Source organism: Stomoxys calcitrans, chromosome 1 (assembly GCF_963082655.1).
Source record: "Stomoxys calcitrans chromosome 1, idStoCalc2.1, whole genome shotgun sequence".
In the NCBI taxonomy this organism is placed as follows: Eukaryota; Metazoa; Arthropoda; class Insecta; order Diptera; family Muscidae; genus Stomoxys; species Stomoxys calcitrans.
The window spans coordinates 149,275,212-149,294,582 of record NC_081552.1 but is presented as its reverse complement, the minus strand read 5'-3'; the positions used below and the strand labels follow the sequence as shown (position 1 = coordinate 149,294,582).

At 38.6% G+C, this 19,371-nt stretch overlaps 1 protein-coding gene across 7 annotated transcripts in view; it reads left to right on the top strand.

Annotated features, from left to right (window-relative positions):
• LOC106090082 (four and a half LIM domains protein 2) overlaps positions 1–19,371 on the top strand; it is a 579,753-nt gene that overhangs the window by 550,614 nt on the left and 9,768 nt on the right. For 5 of the 7 annotated variants that reach the window (XM_059361321.1, XM_059361320.1, XM_059361322.1 and 2 more), the window contains one exon: positions 16,858–17,027. In XM_059361321.1, coding sequence (XP_059217304.1) covers positions 16,858–17,027 — 170 coding nt within the window. Of the gene's footprint in view, positions 1–5,119; positions 5,551–16,857; positions 17,028–19,371 lie in introns of all 7 variants that reach the window. The other 2 variants (XM_059361323.1, XM_013256158.2) reach the window with 2 other exon arrangements.

The following is a 19,371-nucleotide window of genomic DNA, read 5'->3' as shown; positions in this document are numbered from 1 at the left end:
AGTACGACATTCTCCACCGTAGACTTGGCACGGTGTAAGAAATGCAATATTTTTCCAATCTCTGTAGGCAACACCATTACAAAACCGCTGGGGGGAACACAAAATTTCGATTTCAGTGCAACATGTCGGCTACACTTTTTTGCACAACCGAAATAACCATAAATAACCATTGACCATAAGAAAGCAGCAATGTAACGCCTAATTTTATCCCTCAACCTCGAAACCTGATGCCAAAAATGGTCGGTAGACTTAGGACAAAGACAATCGATATTTTTTCATATTAATCGCCTGCGCGATTGTAAAACGACACTTCATTATTTTTTAAATTACATATTAATGGGTGTTTACAAAGCGTTTTACACCTTCGAAAGTCACAAAGGCAACAAAAACGGCGAAATCTCTATGGAGAGACAAGAAATATACTTCTGACCATCTGCCATCTTTGGAGATGATAAATTAACGCCGAAATATGGAGAACAAAACCCCCACCTAATGAGGAAACTACAAAACGGGCAATGGACCACAAACGGATGAAACTAATCCTAAGTTATGTTTACACATGTTCGTTGGTTTTGAAGCGACGAAAATAATTGACTAAATCAGCTGAATATGGCCAACACTAATTGGTCTATAAAATGTTAATTAATATTGGCCAGACTAAACTGACTGACACGCAGAGCCACAAATAAACCACACAAAACTGAAAATGAAATTTCCCACTAGACCCAAGTACATATGCTCGAAGAAACCAAATGTACAGTCAAAATTTAATTTCCTTATAACCCAAGAAACCTCAGATGTAGTCTAAAAGTCTTCATCCATCTTGTGTTGGTCATCATGAAATTCCCTCGCATGACATCATATCCCAAGATGACGAACCCAGAGACCATCATCAGAGATTTTAATTTTTAAACAAATTCGAGTATATGAATAAAAAAATCCCCAAATGATAAATTATTTTACTATAATTAACCTTCTTCTGATGGTTTGTTCAAAAAAAAAACTACAGAACCTGTAGTTTGCTCTAAGTAAAAAAAAATAATTGCAAAATGTTGTGCTTTTCAAACGCACTTATCTCCACACACATGTCCAAAAAAACCAATGGGGAGCCAAAAATGCCAAAGAGGAAATGGACGGCTTTTATTTGACATTGTTGGCGGCGATTTTGGTAGATGCCGAAGGAAATTCATACCATTTTGAGTCTATCCAATTATCAGTACAAGAAGTCGTAGCTTCTTAATTATTTTAATTAACTTTTTACTTTGTTGTGGTTGATTCAAACCCCTTTGGCTACATAAATCCCCGAAAAGGCTAAAACTAGAATTGCTATTACTTGACGAAAGACTGGTTGTGTGACAATACGAGTACAACAATGACATTAGCCCTGTTTTTCTTAAGCATCTCAGTAGTATAAATTGCTTCTCATCAATAGTTATATTCAGTTTTCATGGCGTATTCTATAGATGCGTCTTGCTGTGCCACAGAGTTTTAAGTGAATGTTATTAAAAGAAGCATCTGTTCAAATTTACCCATCTAGCCAATAGATAACTTGCCTTGCTTTCACATGAACCACAACATTGCATAGCTTTGTTCCTCACTTCAAGGCATATGATCTCCACCAAACATATGGTAATCCAAATAAGAGGATATATTATAGCCTGTGTCGACAAACAGAGGTTCAAAGAAACCCTAACATGAAATTCCTACCTTTGACGGTTTTGTCGAATATCAACATACGTCAAAACTTGAACTTTGTAAATCTACATTAAAACCGGTATGGCCTTAAGCTTTAAGTGGAACCCCAAAATACTTGAATGCTCTTGAATCGAGCACACTCATCGTATAAAAAAATTTTCCTTATATGCTTCATACATTGGGTATACACTGCAGTTGTCATACCCATAATGCTATATGGTATTGCGGTCTGGTGGACGGCGCTTCAAAAGACCACCTACTGTTCAATACTTAACCGGATCCAAAGAATGGCTTGTTTGTGCATCGCAGCCGCACTGAGGACGACACCATCAGATGCGCTGAATTTAATGCTACATCTTATGCCTCCGGACATTGTGGCTACTCACTGCCGTGAGGTTATTGGTCATGTGGCGGCTATGGACACTGTGTTATCTTCGATACAATATCCGATGTTCCAGGCAGTGTGGATTACACCCTACATGAGCCGCTTTTTGATAAAAATTACTGATAGAAACGATTGGAACTACGATATCCTTGGTAACAGAAGTTACATAGACTTCTATACGGATGGTTCCAAACTAAAGGAACAGGTAGGCTTTGGGATGTACTCTAAAGATCTAGAACTGGTCATATCGAAAAGGTTACCCGAGAGATCCTTGCAATTAATGAAGTGGTGGAATGTCTAAGATATAATGTCGTTACGACGATTGGCATAAATATCTTCTCAGACAGCCAGGCAGCCATTAAATCCCTGGAGAACGTATTTCTGAATACAAAAACCGCCCTCGACTGTCGCAGATCTCTCAACGAGATGGCTGAACAGTACAAAATTCAGCTGTTCTGGGTGCCGGGCCACAGAGATACCCCAGGGTATCTCTGTAAAGCGGATGAACTTGCGAGACTAGGAACTACCCTACACATTCCAGGTATACTGGAATCTGTGGGTATGCCTCTAGCGACATGTAAGCTAAGTTTTCAGGAACAGACCCGAAGAGCAACGAATGATATATGGTCACAAAGAAGGGATTGTGAGCATTCCAAAACTATATGGCCTAATGTGGACTTGAAGAGGTCTACTGCTTTGCTGTCATTGGCTAGAACAGACGTCTCAGTCATTGTGTCCGTCATGACAGGTCACTGTCTAATCGGAAAACATGCTGACAGACTGAAGGTTGCCAGCAACGACTTTTGCAGAAGCTGTGAGGACATCGTAGAAGAAGCGACAATAGAACACCTTCTGTGTGTGCGTCCCGCTCTAGCAGTTACAAGGAGTTCCACTTTAGGTTCTCATTTCTCTAAGAATCTGTCTGATTTAGCGGATGTGAACATTCGCAAGTTATTGGGCTTTTTAAGCAATCTGGATGGTTCAACGGTAGGAACTAGAAGGCATCTTCCTTCTTCTATTCCTTCGGTATCACAATGGATGAAAACGTCTAAGTGAGTCTGATGGCAGACTGCCTCTTAAACCTATACAATATGCTTCATGGTCATTTTTGACAGAAAGGCGTAAACTTGCTTGTAGCAAAGAGGTTTGCTTATCTGCTTGTAGCGCTAAGACCTATCGTAAAGCATACCGATCTACTGAGAATCATTTTCCAAGTTTATGCGGACGCATTCATCTGGCTGTTCGTTTGTCTGTCCATGCACTCCTTTTTTATTTATTTTGTCTATAGATAACAAATATCCTTACATTCTACTATATATATATATAAATCTTATTTTACTAAATAAAAAAATAAAATATAATATTTCTTTTCAATATGTCTCGATTCTCAGATAGGTTTATCCGACGATATTTGTTGTATAATATATTACGCGTAATAGTTCAAAATTTCTGAGCGGGACATTGAAATAAATTCTGACTCATGGATAATATTCATTACAAAACTCAACGTTGACAATGTAGGTAGAGACTGCCCATCCCACCCATGCCCTCGGAGGTAAAACAAAAGGAATTGCTTTCGAACAGATTAGAGTGAAGAGTATAGTAAAGATCCCAAACTATAGATCCGTATTCAAGGTTGCAACGTACTAAAGAAGTGTATAAATTTGTTGTCACAGAAGTATCAATAAATTCTCTGCTCCAACGTTTCATAAAACCAAGGGCACCGTAAGCTTCACCAACTGCCATAGAGATATGGTGACGAAAGTTTAAAAATGTATCCATAAGAAGCTCATCGGATCCGATCTAATAATTTGTAATAAAAGGATTTCGTATTGGAAACCGCATTAGTTTAATTTTGCACCATTCATAAAAGAGATCAAGTTCGGACTGGAGATAATACCGATCATCTGGGTCATTAAAAGACCTAAAAATGTTCACATCATCGGCAAACATTAAAATATTGGAATGCTTTATTATGTTAGGTAAATCATTAATAAAGAAAAAACAAAGCAAGATTGGGCCGAAATGGCTACCTTGGGGAACGCCGGAGAAAACAATTATGGTATTAGAGATCGCAATACCAAAATTCACATTTTGTGTACGGCCAATGGGATATGAACTTAGCCGAATTACTACTGAAACCATATAAATAAAATTCCATCATCAGAAGTTTATGATTAACCTTATCGAACGCTTTACTTAAATCCATGTATATGGTATCAGTCTGTCTATTCCTTCGAATGCATCGTTGACAAGATATGTAACTTCCAACAGATCTGTTATGGTTGAGCGTGATTTCCTGAATCCACGTTGACATGGAGAGTGAAATGAGGAAACCTGATGAGAAGTGGATACAATCAATATCGTCTCCATTAATTGCAATTAAAGAAAAAAGTCTAAAATAAAAGTCAAAATATCGTTGAAAGTTACGAAATTGACCATGGGTCAAGACAACAGTGAACCATAGTTAAAGACGAAATATTTCCATACGAATAAGAACGTCTTTAAATGTCTAGTTTTTTTTTAGGTTGAGAAGTAAGTTTAAAAAAAAATAATAATTGGATAGTGTAATAAAATAAGAATCAATCAGCAATCAAAATTTAAAACAGATGGTCATGTCCGTTAGTAAATAGGAAATCAAATTTAAAGATAGCATCTTGATTTTAAAGTTTTGGTTCTTTGGCTCATTTTCATTGTTAAAATCTTACGAATAAGGAAAAATCTTAAATTTTGGGCAAACCTTTTTTCAGTGTACTTACTCACACAAGTGTCTGCGAACTTAGATGTTTTTGAAACGATCTTTATGAGAGTGATTTGGTTCTTGGACAGAAAAGAGTTGATCACTATGGAAAAAGTTGATCTCCAATGGCCCTCTTCTATAAAGCAAGGTTTCAAAGTGCTTGCTTAAAAGTTATGATTTATACAATTCCTAGGGTTTGCATCTGCACTATTTGGCTTTCCATTTATGAAAATCGGAACATTCATAACAAATTGAGTTCAGTCACACATTTCAAATATTTTGTTGTTCTAATCCTTAAGATATTCGTCATGACGAAATGATAACTATTTCTGAAAACAAAATACCCGGTGCATAACTTTGAACACGTATTCGAAAAAACAATTCCATAAATTTTCAACTAACTCTTATAAGTGCATATTTCAATTAAAATAAAGCAAAAACCCTAAACAACAAATAACACGAAAACAAGAAAAAATTTTAAATCAAATCTAAACACAATATTCCAATATGACCGACGTCGACGTTTTATCATCGCGCATGAAATCGCGTTTACACCTTCAAACAAAAACAATCGGAGCGGATCGCATTAAAAAAGCCAAAGAAAACAATGAAGATATTGCAGTGCTCAGCATGTTCCTGCCCAATGCCTCGGCTCGCGAAGAGAATCGGAATTTCTATTGCACCCTTGGCGATTATTGCCGCTTAGGAGACCCAAAATTAACAAAAGCAGGTAAGGTATAAACTTAGAGTGAACTCAGTGGTACATTTAAAACCATACTCGTATTTCAAATAATAATGGTGGTCAATATATCGTCGGCCTCGTGCTATCTTGTCCCATTCATCATTATGTGCAATCGAGAAAAACGCACTTTAAGTTGGACTCTCAATTACTCCAAACTGGGGCGAAAAAGATGGTAGTTTTTTGTTTCAAATTGGGATGTCGCCGTATATGGCAGATACATCCAAATATGGTCCTGTCTGGACCATAGTTAACACGATTGTCAATGGTCTAATAAAACTCATCTAACATCGGGAGATCAGTGTATTCGGCCACTACATACAATTATGGTTCGATCTCGATATGAATATGTAACAAGAATGTGGATGAATCTAAACAACCTGCGGTATGGAACAAAGTTCACAATTTTTTTTTTCTAAAAAGTGGATATGTACAAAAGTTACATCCCAATGTCTCCAAAACTTAGTTTGATACGTCAAAATTTCTTGAATATTCTGAAAGTATCGATACCCCATTTACACTGCTCGTTAAATCCGAATTTAAGGCTCTCGTCAGCTGATTTTATGAAGGGAAAACAGATGATCGCGCCATTAAATTCGGATATAAAGAGCAATGTACACGGGGTTTTAGGCTATGTCAATGCATTTCCTATGGCAACGAAAATTTCTTTTGAGGTGCATACCGCCCTTAAAGAGAAGATGTACCTTTTCTAAAAATAAACCATATGGATGTATTCATTTACTACGTCATCAGTCTCATCTTTGGATTTTTCTCCACTACCGTATTTAATCCGTACAAGACTTACGACTGGATTTTTAGCAAACTAAATACAAGAAGACAAAAATCGGTAAAAAATCCCTTTCGAAAATGTTTTTTCTCAAGCAGCAACAAATGCTTCACCGATTTATTTTATAGATGTATAGCTTTTGTTTATCAACATTTTGTTGCCAAAGCAGACGTAAAAGACCAAGTGATGATCGTTGGCCGCACGATGAATCACCTGACAAATTATAAGATGATGCGAATAGCATCTTTCTTTTCACTTTAGTTTTGGGGGACAAACATCACGATGACGTGAGCAAAAATTTTTAATTTTCTTCTTGTTTTCACTCTTCAATATTTGAATGTTTATGAATTGAATTTTGAATTTCGAATGTTTATGTTAGTATTTAGCTTTGTCATTTAAATTCGGTGCGCCAACAAAGTTGTCGGGCGTCTGCACAAGCAAAGTGACGCCCACCATCAATTTTGCACCATACGCTGCGTCAAAATGTACACAATGAGTTATGAATACTTTTATTTGCCAAAGAGATGAGCTTAATTTATACCGGATGGCTTAAAGCTAATCTCTTACAGCTTCAAGGAACTTAATAAAAGGTATGAGATCATCAAAAATCCCATACAATTTCTTTTAAATGCAGCCAATTTGTTTTTACCTTCAAGTGTTTGTATGTGATGTCTCTTAAGAGTCTAAGCCCAATCAAAGAGTCTGGAATAAGCGTCCAGCATTTCCTAAATGAAAACAAAAAAAAAACGCAGAGGCCAGCGTCAACGGTTGGCGAATTGATGTTGAATTGGTTCTATTCTATTTTACCAGCGCCGTTTTCAATGCTCTGGTACTAACATTTTAGTCACTCGATTCATTCGCCAATTCATCAGCTGGTTTCCCTCATAAAATCAGCTGGTTTCGATAAATTGGCGAAAAAATTGAGTGGCAAAGTTTTAGTGTTTTTAAGGAATTTTTCGATTTCTGTGATATATAAAGGGTGATTTTTTTGAGGTTAGGATTTTCATGCATTAGTATTTGACAGATCACGTGGGATTTCAGACATGGTGTCAAAGAGAAAGATGCTCAGTATGCTTTGACATTTCATCATGAATAGACTTACTAACGAGCAACGCTTGCAAATCATTGAATTTTATTACCAAAATCAGTGTTCGGTTTGAAATGTGTTCATTCACCGTTCAGCGATGAGGCTCATTTCTGGTTGAATGGCTACGTAAATAAGCAAAATTGCCGCATTTGGAGTGAAGAGCAACCAGAAGCCGTTCAAGAACTGCCCATGCATCCCGAAAAATGCACTGTTTGGTGTGGTTTGTACGCTGGTGGAATCATTGGACCGTATTTTTTCAAAGATGCTGTTGGACGCAACGTTACGGTGAATGAACACATTTCGAACCGAACACTGATTTTGGTAATAAAATTCAATGATTTGCAAGCGTTGCTCGTTAGTAAGTCTATTCATGATGAAATGTCAAAGCATACTGAGCATCTTTCTCTTTGACACCATGTCTGAAATCCCACGTGATCTGTCAAATACTAATGCATGAAAATCCTAACCTCAAAAAAATCACCCTTTACATGTATATTGGGGCGGGTTGAAAACGCTAACTACATAGGTTAGGTTCGGTTTAAGTGGCAGTCTGCCATCAGACTCACTTAGACGTTTTCGTCCATTGTTATACCACAGGAACAGAAGAAGGAAGATGCCTTCTAGTTCCTACCGTTGAACCATCTAAATCGCTTTAAAAAGCCCAATAACTTGCGAATGTTCACATCCGCTAAATCAGACAGGTGTATAAAGAAATGAGAACCCAAAGTGGAACTCCTTCTAACTGCTAGTGCGGGAAACATATAGTCTCTTCTTCCTCGATGCCCTTACAGCTTCTGCAAAAGTCGTTGCTAGCAACCTTCAGTCTGTCAGCATGTTTTCCGATTAGACAGTGACCTGTCATGGCGGACACAATGACTGAGACGTCTGTTCTAGCCAATGACAGCAAAGCAGTAGACCTCTTCAAGTCTAGATGAGGCCACATAGTTTTAGAATACTCGCAGCCTCCTCTTTGTGACCATCTATCATTCGTTGCCCTTCGGGCCTGGTCCTGAAAAAGTTAGCTTACAAATCGCTAGAGGCATACCCACAGATTCCAGTGTCCCTGGAGTGTATAAGGTAGGTCCTAGTCTCGCAAGCTCGTCTGCTTTAGAATTCCCTGGGGTATCTCTGTGGCCCGGCACCCAGAACAGTAAATTTTGACCTGTTCAGCCTTCGCGTTGAGAGATCTGTGACAGTCGATGGCGGTTTTTGTGTTCACAAATACGTTCTCCAGTGATTTAATGGCTTCCTGGGTGTCTGAGAAGATGTTTGTGCCAATCGTCGTAATGTCATTATATCTTAGCCATTCCACCACTTCCTTAATTGCAAGAATCTCTGCTTGATACACACTGCAGTGGACGGGTAACCTCTTCGATATGACCAGTTCTAGATCTTTAGAGTACACCCCAAAGCCCACCTGGTCGTTTAATTTGGAACCATCCGTATAGAAGTCTATGTAACTTCTTTTACCAGGGATATCGTAGTTCCAATCGGTTCTTTCAGGAATAGTGGTACAGTAATTTTTATCAAAAAGCGGCTCAGGTAGGGTGTAATCCACCTTGCCTGGAACATCGGATATTGTATCAAGTATAACACAGTGCACGTGGCCGCCACATGACCAATGAGAAAGCTCCCTTAACCTCACGGCAGTGGTCGCTGCAATTTGGATAGCCACAATGTCCAGAGGCATAAGATGTCGCATTAAATTCAGTGCATTAGATGGTGTCGTCCTCAGTGCGGCTGTGATGCACAAACAAGCCATCCTTTGGGTCCGATAATTACATAAAATTCTCCGAAAAAAACATGCATCAAAAATAAAATCCTAATCCGGCGACTCTCTACATGAAAATGTATATGCCCGGATTGGAGCTAAACTACGACACACACAACATTTTAGGGAGAGCTATGTGCCATAACAAAAGTCGCAAAAGTAATTCTGTAAAGGGATTTACAGTTTTCGAAATCAGTTGTTGTTGCTGATGTTGTAGCCACATTTGTATGTGAAGGTAGCGCTTCTCGTCAAGCTCGTTCCGGTCACCGATCGCCACGGGAACGTTATGACCATTAGTTATTAAAAGACGCCAATAGATCGATCACCATGTCACATCAAGCAAGAGCCTTTGCCACCCGGTCTCTCACCCTCCCTTCGATACCGCTAATTGTCCGCGACTGCCATTGCAGTTGTGGACTCGCCCGGTAGCTCTCAGCTGAGCTCCTTGTAAATGCGATGAACACCAAACAAATTGGAGCTCAGAGTTTCAACTGATGTGGTGCTTATAATCATCGCGTGCCTGGCCGAAATCTGTATATGGCGGCCCTCAAGGTCGTGGACTCTAGTACAGTGAGGTCGAAGTGCGTGGAGGAGTGTGTTAAATATCTGAATAGACCCCAGTTTCACGACATAGTACTAACATGGATTGGCGGATACGACAGCGCCGTATTGTCGCTTACCCCTGTTCTGTTGTAATTTCTTGTTATCACATATGTCTCACTTTTGTCAATCCGTTTGCAACACATCGACATATCCATTTCCCACCCTATAAAGTATATACAATATATCCCTGATTAGCGTAAAAATCTAAGAAGATCTAGCCATGTCCGTCCGTCTTTCCGTCTGTATGTTGAAATCACGCTACAGTCATTACAAATAGAGATATTGAGCTGAAACTTTGCACAGATTCTTTTTTTTGTTCATAAGCAGGTTAAATTCGAAGATGAGCTATATTGGACTATATCTTGATATAGCCCCCATATAGACCTATCGGCCGATTTTAGGTCTTAGGCCCATAAAAGCCACATTTATTTTCCGATTTTTCTGAAATTTGGAACAGTCTGTTGTGTTAGGCAAGTCGACAACCTTCTTCAATTTGGCTCAGATCGGTCCAGATTTGAATATAGCTGCCATATAGCCGATCTCTCGATTTAAGGTTATTATTAACAACAAATTGTCAAATGCCACAAAGAAATAGAATAGGAGAAGAGCAGTTTTCTAAACATAAATTTTTTCTTCAAACTTCAAATTTTATCATCTAACACGAAAACGTAACATAAAATTTTGTTTTTACTGAATTCTACTTTCCGTTTACAGTCGACAGACGTTCGGTAATCGTTTGCATGCGTTTTCATAAAGCAAAACAGAACAGCTGACACGTTTTCCTGCATTTATGGTATGTTTACGAGAGCATAACCAGGCCTTAAGAAACTTCTGTTAGGGAAAGAGCAGCAGAAATTTGCAGCAGCAGAAATTTGCAGTAACAAGAGGATTATATTCACTATAAATTTATGTTGCGGTTAGTTAACACGAACTTTATTTTTTCTACGAGGAACCCTGCCTTAAAGACTTGGCTAATCCAATGCCGATGTTAGCACTAAAACATCGATATTTAAACCAAGAAATACGTATGTATGCAGGATTCACTAATAGAAGGTTAGGTCAGTTGCGAAAACATAAAGTGGATAGGCCCCATGAATATAATTAAGGATGTCAAATCTGCCGACTGAAAATGTCATCAAATAGGAGAAAACGTAATCGAAGAATGAATGTAAAAAGAGAACGAGTTGACGTTCTGCCAATTATTCAAAAAATTGTAGTCGGCTGATCGCATGGCTTAACCTTCTTTAGTGAAACCTGAGATGCATATGCATATTTTGACATCCTCAACGTGCATGGAGCCTTTCCACTTTTTTGTTTTCGGCAAGTGATATAATGTAACCTTTTCTTTGTTTAACCCAGATGAAAGCCTTATAAGAAAATGGGTATAACAAAATAACCTGTGAGTAAGGTTAGTTTATTTTACAATTACCTATGAGTATGGTCAGTTTTCTTTAGCTGATTGAAAAACATCTCCTCCTCCAACAAATACCAGTATCAAATTTTCGTTCACTATAATTAGATCTATGCAGAATTTTCTGCATTAAATTTTAGCCGACATTAATTACGTTTTCCAAAAATAAACCATTCACTTGTTACTTATTACATAAAATCGATATAAACAACGAACTTTATGTGCCTGACTGCCTACCGGTATTTATTTGGAAAATTATGAAAATCGTTTATGACGAGACAAAGTACCATCACATTTTCTGAATGGTGGCAGGCTGGTTGGTTGTTTGGTTGGTCGGTTGATAAAAATACGCAAACATTGTTATGCCATTCTTTGCGGGTGTATGTATGCTTTGATATGTTTATGTTAGTGACGACAATTCGTCGTTGATAAATGTCATTTATTAATAAACGAAATCACGTGCGAGAGAGAGAGAGAGAGAGAGAGCGACAGAAGTGGAATTACCTTAAGAATTATTTATGAGATTTCGTTGTTTGCTGAGCCCGACATTGTTTGTTGTGCAGAAAATGAGTTTAAGTTGGAAAATTCCTTCTGTCCGTTCGAATATCTATCTATCGTTGACAAAATGAAATTGTCGTAAATATGTTTTGAGGTAACGTTTAAATAATTATCACAATGCACACATCCACACACAAACTCGTACAAATAAGCCAACCAAAGGCCTTTAAAAGTTTTTCTTTTTCATCTACATTTTCTTATTACCTAAATTAGACAAACTTACGTGTCGTCTTTTGTTACACTGTCAAACATCTTCAGCTTGGTCTATAATTTTACCATGAATCGTCTTACAAAGGAACAATTCTTGCAAATTATTGAATTTTAATAACAAAATAAGATCCACTTTTTTATTGAAAAATTCTAGTCGGTGACGAAGCTCAATTTTGGTCTAATGGGTACGAAAATAAGCAGCATCGATTTTGGAGTGAAGATCAGCCAGAATTATTGCAAGAGCTACCAATGCATCCAGAAAAAGTCACAGTTCCGTGCGGTTTATGGGCTGGTGACACCATTGGTTCGTACTTCTTCAAAGATGATGCGAATTGTGACGTAAGTGTGATGCAAGAGCTTGATTTACATGACATGTGGTTTCAACAAGACGGCGCCACATGTCACATAGCACGCCTAATAGTGGACTTATTGAGAGCCGACTTCAGTGAACATTTTTTTTCATGTCCGGTACGAGTCAATTGGCCGCCTATATCGTGCGATTTAACGCCTTCAGATTATTTTTTGTGGGGCTATGTTAAAGCTCATATCTATACAGACAAGCCCGCTTCTATTGAAGCATTGAAAGACAACATTGAAGCATTTATTCCTGAGATACCGTCCAAAATGTTGGATAGAGTATGCCAAAATTGGATTAAGCGGATGGACCATTTGAGGCGCAGTCACGGTCAACATTTGCATGAAATAATCTTCAAACATTAAATTTTTTGGACCGTACTATCGATTCGTTAAAATCCAGTAAATTTTATGTCCGAAATTGGATGAATGCATTATACAAATGTACGTTTGCCCTCGAATATCCTCATATTACATCTCTCATATTAATGTTCACCGTCAAATTCAAATTTTGAGCTCATCGATAAGGAACCTCTATTTATTAAAAAATGCGAACAGCGAACAGCAGAGCGACAGCAAAATCTAGAGCAGTTCAGCGTTCAGTAGGCATGGAAGAAAACTGCATTCTAATAGTTACTACCGTTAAACCAGCCAGATCGCTGTTAATACCACAATATTTTATAAATTTTCACAAATTGTGGAACGTGTTCTTATTCTTGGCAGTGCCTGAAACGTACGCAACAGATATTCGAAAGTTGACTGATTTAGGACTGCAGACATTCTTTTTTGGACTTGGCATTTTCTTTTTTCTAAATTGCGTTAGTTTATCATAGTGATGGTCCGATTCTGACATCTGGTTTCGGCAATGCAGAAAATCATTTGGTCTTTCTATCGGAACTTTGGCTTCCCTTTCGGCGTTTACTCTCAGGTCCATTTATAACCTAGCTAACCCTGTCGTTGAATTTCGATACGTTCAACTATGCCAACGTAGTTATACAGCTTGTGATTCTCTCAAATACTCCAAGTACTACCTCGTTGTCTTTTGGAAGTATCCACGCTTTGGAACCATATAACAACACGAGTAAATCAGTGTCTTGGCCTTGCTTCTGAACCGTCGACTAAATCCAAAATAGCATCTATTGCAAATTTTGCCAATGAACATTCCATTAAGCAACAGGGGCAAACTGCTCACATATCAATGAGTGTTCTCCGATTCAAGTCTAATCTCAATGATAGGGGTCCTCCTTTTTATAGCCGAGTTCGAACGACTTGCCGCAGTGCGATACTTTACATGGCAAAGTTCCTCACAAATGACGCCAGCATTAGTAGGGGATAACCACAGCAGAAATTTTTTTATACCCTCTACAATAGGATGGGGGAATATTAATTTCGCCATTCTGTATGTAACACCTCGAAATATTCACCTAAGACTCCATAAAGTACATATATTCTTGATCATCTAGACTTGATTCTGAGTCGATTTAGCCATGTCCGCTCGTCTGTCCTGTCTGTTTGACTGTCGAAAGCCATCTAACTTTCAAAGGAGTAAAGCTAGGCGCTTGAAATTGCGCAAAAATACTCCTTATAAGTGTAGGTCGGTTGGTATTATAAATAGGCCATATCGGTCCAGGTTTTGATATAGCTGTCATCACAGGCGTAGAAGGGCCTCTGGGGGGGTGGGCTAAGCACCCCCAGAAAAGTTTTGGACCCCCTTTATTGCTTCCAAAAGGTCTTATCCGATTTGACTGAATCTGATTTTTGCATGAGGCGTTTTGTTATAACTTCCAACAACTGTGCTAAGTATGGTTCAAATCGGTCTATAACCTGAAATAGCTGCATTATAAACCTATCTGGGATCTTGACATTTTGAGGCTCTAGGAGGCGCAATTATTAATTAGGGCTAAACTTATTCTGGGGGGTCCTAAGCCCATCCGCCAGAGGCCTTTCTACACTTATGGCGTTCTCCGATTTTCAGCTTGTCCGAATTAGCTGCAATTGTACACGATGGCTTCTACTATGGTCTTCAACATTCAACTCATTTATGGTCCGAATCGGCCCATAATTTGATAAAGCACCAATTGCAAGGCAATTCTTATCCATTATCCTTTGTTTGCCCAAAAAGTGATCAATAAACTCGAAATATGCGATTCATGGTGGAGGGTATATAAGATTTGGTCCGGCCGAACTTAGCACGCTTTTACTTGTATCTGAAATTCTCGCCAGGTGGCCTCCTAGTGGCATCTATTAGCCAATATTATTATACCCACAACCATAGGATACTTATCTTATCCGTGGGTAACACCTCGATCTGCGTCCCCATAAAATTTGTATATTCTTGATCATCTTGACATTCTAAGTCGGTCTGGCCATGCATGTCCGACCGTCCGTTTGTCGATATCACAGAACCGGTCAAACGCGTAAAGCTGGACGCTTAAATCTTTGTACAGATTCTTCTCCTTGATATAGGTCGTTGCAATGGTAATAATGCAAAATGGTCCTTCAACTTGACTTCTTAAGCGTCTAGAAGCCGAAATCATGATCGGATTGGTCTTAAATTTTGCATCTAATCTTCCGTTACTTCTAATGATCGTGTCAAGTTTAGTCCAAATCGGTTTATGACCTGCTATAGTTCCCATGTAAACCTATCTCCCGATTTGACATCTTGAGCCTCTGAACGCCGCAATTGTTGTCCAATTCGGCTGAAAATCGATGTTTACCATGATCAGAGATGGCCTGTCGGAAACTCTGACATATGTGACATACATTTCCGACGCATAATACATACGTCGCAAACCTAGTCAAAACGTATAGTTTTTGACAGAGTTAAAAATTAGTAAGGAAATCGTACAACTTATTTAGACTTTACTGAAATGGTGATTGTGGCCACCCTCCTGCATGGGTTAGAGAGTGTATCTGTGTTCGAGTTCTGTCGAAAACATCAAAAACATTTTCCGCTGTTTTCCACCTCACTAATGCTGGTGGTATTGCTGATTTTCTTGGCGTGGTCAAACTGCTCCATGGAGCGGTGACTATAAAAAGATTTGAAGCAAAAACTTTTTATAATAAACAATTGAATTATTTATATAGACGCTTTAGCAACAACAAAGAATCTAAAACAATGGTATGATGTCGAAACTCCACAAGCAAGAGAGCTTTCACGAGGTTTATGACGTTTACTAATTTTAGTACGTTCTTTACAAGTATATGACGTTTTCGACGTTTACAGCTTGTTGACATTCGAAAATCTACAAAAGAGCTCCCATATAAACCGATGGGAGCTACGTTCATTTGTGTAGATTTTTAGCAGAATCCATGGTGGTGGGTTACCCAGATTCCACCCAGACGAATTTTGCACATCTTTATTTGTTTTCGTTTTATTCGAAAACTGTTGTCGTTCATTTCGTTTAGATAAAGGTACTGACTTTTTCCGGTTCCCCACTTCCGAGCGTTCCGAGCATTGATAGCATGAACTATGTTTTATCTCCATTTACTGCCAGGGCTACTTCAACTGAATCTTCGTCTCATATGCACCTGTAAGATGTCATCTTAAATATTTTCCCACCTACCTAAGTCACCCTTAGCCACAAGTAGAAAATTAGCCCAGTCTTATTCGGAGCAGGTTGTAACCAGGAAAATTAAGTCCAATTTATAACTTTCGTACTATGACGTTTTCAGTCGCCACATTTGCCATGACTTTTAGTTACAAAACTTGCAAAGTTATTTAAAAAAACTTGCATCCCCATGAGGTCCTTTGCTTTTCGCCAAATTGTTCCGCTATTAAATACCTATTATGTTGCTAAGTTTCTCGAAGCTTTAATAATTTCGCCAACACAACCCATACCTCACCTTCAGTTTTTTTTTCTATATTTGTCATGGATTTGTTGCTAGGCATTTCAATTCGGTCTTTCGAATATTCTCGTGAGAACGAATGAACCAAAAGAACAAAACCTTTTATCGAAAATTAAAGGATTTTTTCTTCTCCTGCGAAAACTCGTCAATAGCACAATGTCAAATTCGTAATAATTCAAAGATTGTTTTTCATATTTATTGCCGTCTGTTGCGTGACTAATGAACATTCCTAGCTACAAGTCATGCCATCGCATCGAGTGAAAAGGCATTGTCTCCGCCGAGAGTAAAGGCAGCAATGAAATGCAAAAATACTAAAACCATTGAATGCTTGTTGGCATGTATCATTTGAATTAAAGCAATTGGCAAATTGAAGTGCAAACACCTCACCAATGCCGAAGAAGCTCTCACGAATACGAAAATTTGCTTCCAAACCCTTAGACAATGGCCCTTGAGACTTGCATTTCGACATGCCCTAAATCAATGCAGTAGATCTATTATTCCACAACATACCAAATGATATGCATTTTCAGCTAAGCAGGCGCAGCATTTGTTGTAGTGTTTCGGTGTGAATGGGCATCTTCACAATTTGTTATGGGAGTAATTTAATTAGCAATTGTTTGAAATGAGTTTTTCATTTGGATTTCCCTTTTCTTTGCTTCTCTTAACAGGCACGAAGAAAATGGAATACAAGACCCGGCAGTGGCATGAGAACTGTTTCTGCTGCTGTGTCTGCAAAACGGCCATTGGCACCAAGTCATTCATACCCAGGGAGCAGGAGATCTACTGTGCTGGTTGCTACGAAGAGAAGTTCGCCACCAGATGCATTAAATGCAGCAAGGTAAGTACAAGTCCAAGTCCATCTGAGAAATATTTTGCTGAGAAATTGTAAAGAAAACTCGAGAAAAATACAAATAATTCAATGAGATAGTAATGGTAACTTACATTGAAAAAGTGTTTGACCTTACTGCAAAGATTAGAGCCAAAGATTAGCCAACATAATTTAAAGATGATTCATTTTTCAACTTTTTAAGGAAGCATTCCCTTTGGTGAAAAATATTTTCTTCATATCAAGGATTTTTTATTTTAAATGGAAGGTTAATAAATTCTCAACTTTGCTTAACAAAGATGTAGTGCTTATTGAAATTTGTCTTAAATCTTTGGATGTCAATGTGGGTGGGAAAAACATTAGCCGGAAGCCGATTCCACATACGAACGGTTCGGGCGAAATAAGAACTCTCTCTAAAATGCATTGTGCGGTCCGCTGGTCAATCAATTACAAACGGGTGTGAGTTCCTGGAATGTCTAGTATCCCTGACATACATCCTTACATCAGGAATAAGAAGACGAATATCAAACGAACACACACCATGAATGAACCGATAGAACAGCGCCAAACAGCCCACATTGCGACGATGATGAAGGGAAGCAATAGAGTTCGATAGCCCACTGTCCCCAAATGAATTTTGAAGCTCCAGCCCATACATGTGAGTTGTACTCCATTTTCGGCCTTATGAAAGTGGTGTAGATGTTAAGAAGATCAGGCGGAGTGAAGTAATTCTTACACCGTTTAAGGAAGCCTAAACACTCGAATGCTTCTTTCGACACTTCAAATAAAGGGTGATTTTTTTGAGGTTAGGATTTTCATGCATTAGTATTTGACAGATCACGTGGGATTTCAGACATGGTGTCAAAGAGAAAGATGCTCAGTATGCTTTGACATTTCATCATGAATAGACTTACTAACGAGCAACGCTTGCAAATCATTGAATTTTATTACCAAAATCAGTGTTCGGTTCGAAATGTGTTCATTCACCGTAACGTTGCGTCCAACAGCATCTTTGAAAAAATACGGTCCAATGATTCCACCAGCGTACAAACCACACCAAACTGTGCATTTTTCGGGATGCATGGGCAGTTCTTGAACGGCTTCTGGTTGCTCTTCACTCCAAATGCGGCAATTTTGCTTATTTACGTAGCCATTTAACCAGAAATGAGCCTCATCGCTGAACGGTGAATGAACACATTTCGAACCGAACACTGATTTTGGTAATAAAATTCAATGATTTGCAAGCGTTGCTCGTTAGTAAGTCTATTCATGATGAAATGTCAAAGCATACTGAGCATCTTTCTCTTTGACACCATGTCTGAAATCCCACGTGATCTGTCAAATACTAATGCATGAAAATCCTAACCTCAAAAAAATCACCCTTTACATATTTAGCCCAACGAACATCACTTTGTATTTTCATGTCCAGAACATCAAGAGCTTCTGATTGCTCAACATCTACACCGTTGATAGCCAAATAGATGATCGCAATGGGTCAGCGAATCGTTTGTGTGACAAAAAACAACACTGAGTCTTTCGTGCATTAAAATCTAATCGATTCATTCGACCCACACAGAAATGGCCAGCAAATCCTGGCAGAGTGTACCGTCCATAACCCACCTCTTGTCCTCAATCTCTCGAAGACTCGGCCTATGGCAAACACAGGATAAAAGAAAAGAATTGCTATGCTATTGGGGCTATATTAAGTTATGGTCCGATTCGGTCCATAATTGACTTGGAGACCATGGTAGATGTCATTGTGTAAAATTGCAGTCAATGCGAATAATAATTGCGCGCATTAGGAGCTCAAGAAGTGAAATAGGGAGATCGGTTTACATGTTGAAGGTTATGGGAGAAGCCGTTCTACAAAATGTCAGACAAATCAGATGAGAATCGCGCCCTCTAGAGGCTCAAGAAGTCAAGACCCCAGATCGGTTTATATGACAGCTATATCAGGTTATAGACCAATATAAACCATACTTGGCAGAGTTATTGGAAATTATAACAAAACACCTAATGCAAAAATTATAGCCAAATAAGATAAGAATTGCGCCCTCTAGTGGCTCAAGAAGTCAAGATTCAAGATCGGTTTTACACCAATAAGAAGTATTTGTGCAAAATTTCGAGCGGTTAGCTTTACTCCTTCGAAAGTTGCGTGCTTTCGACAAACAGATGGACGGAAGGACATGGCTAGATCGATCGAGAGACCGGTTTATATGGGATCTATATCAGGTTATAGACCGATTTGGACCATACCTTGCACAGTTGTTGGAAGTCATATTTTAAGGTTATGAATCTATTTAGACCATTCTTAGCACAGTAGGCTTAGAAAGGTCTCCAAAGACCCAACAGCTGC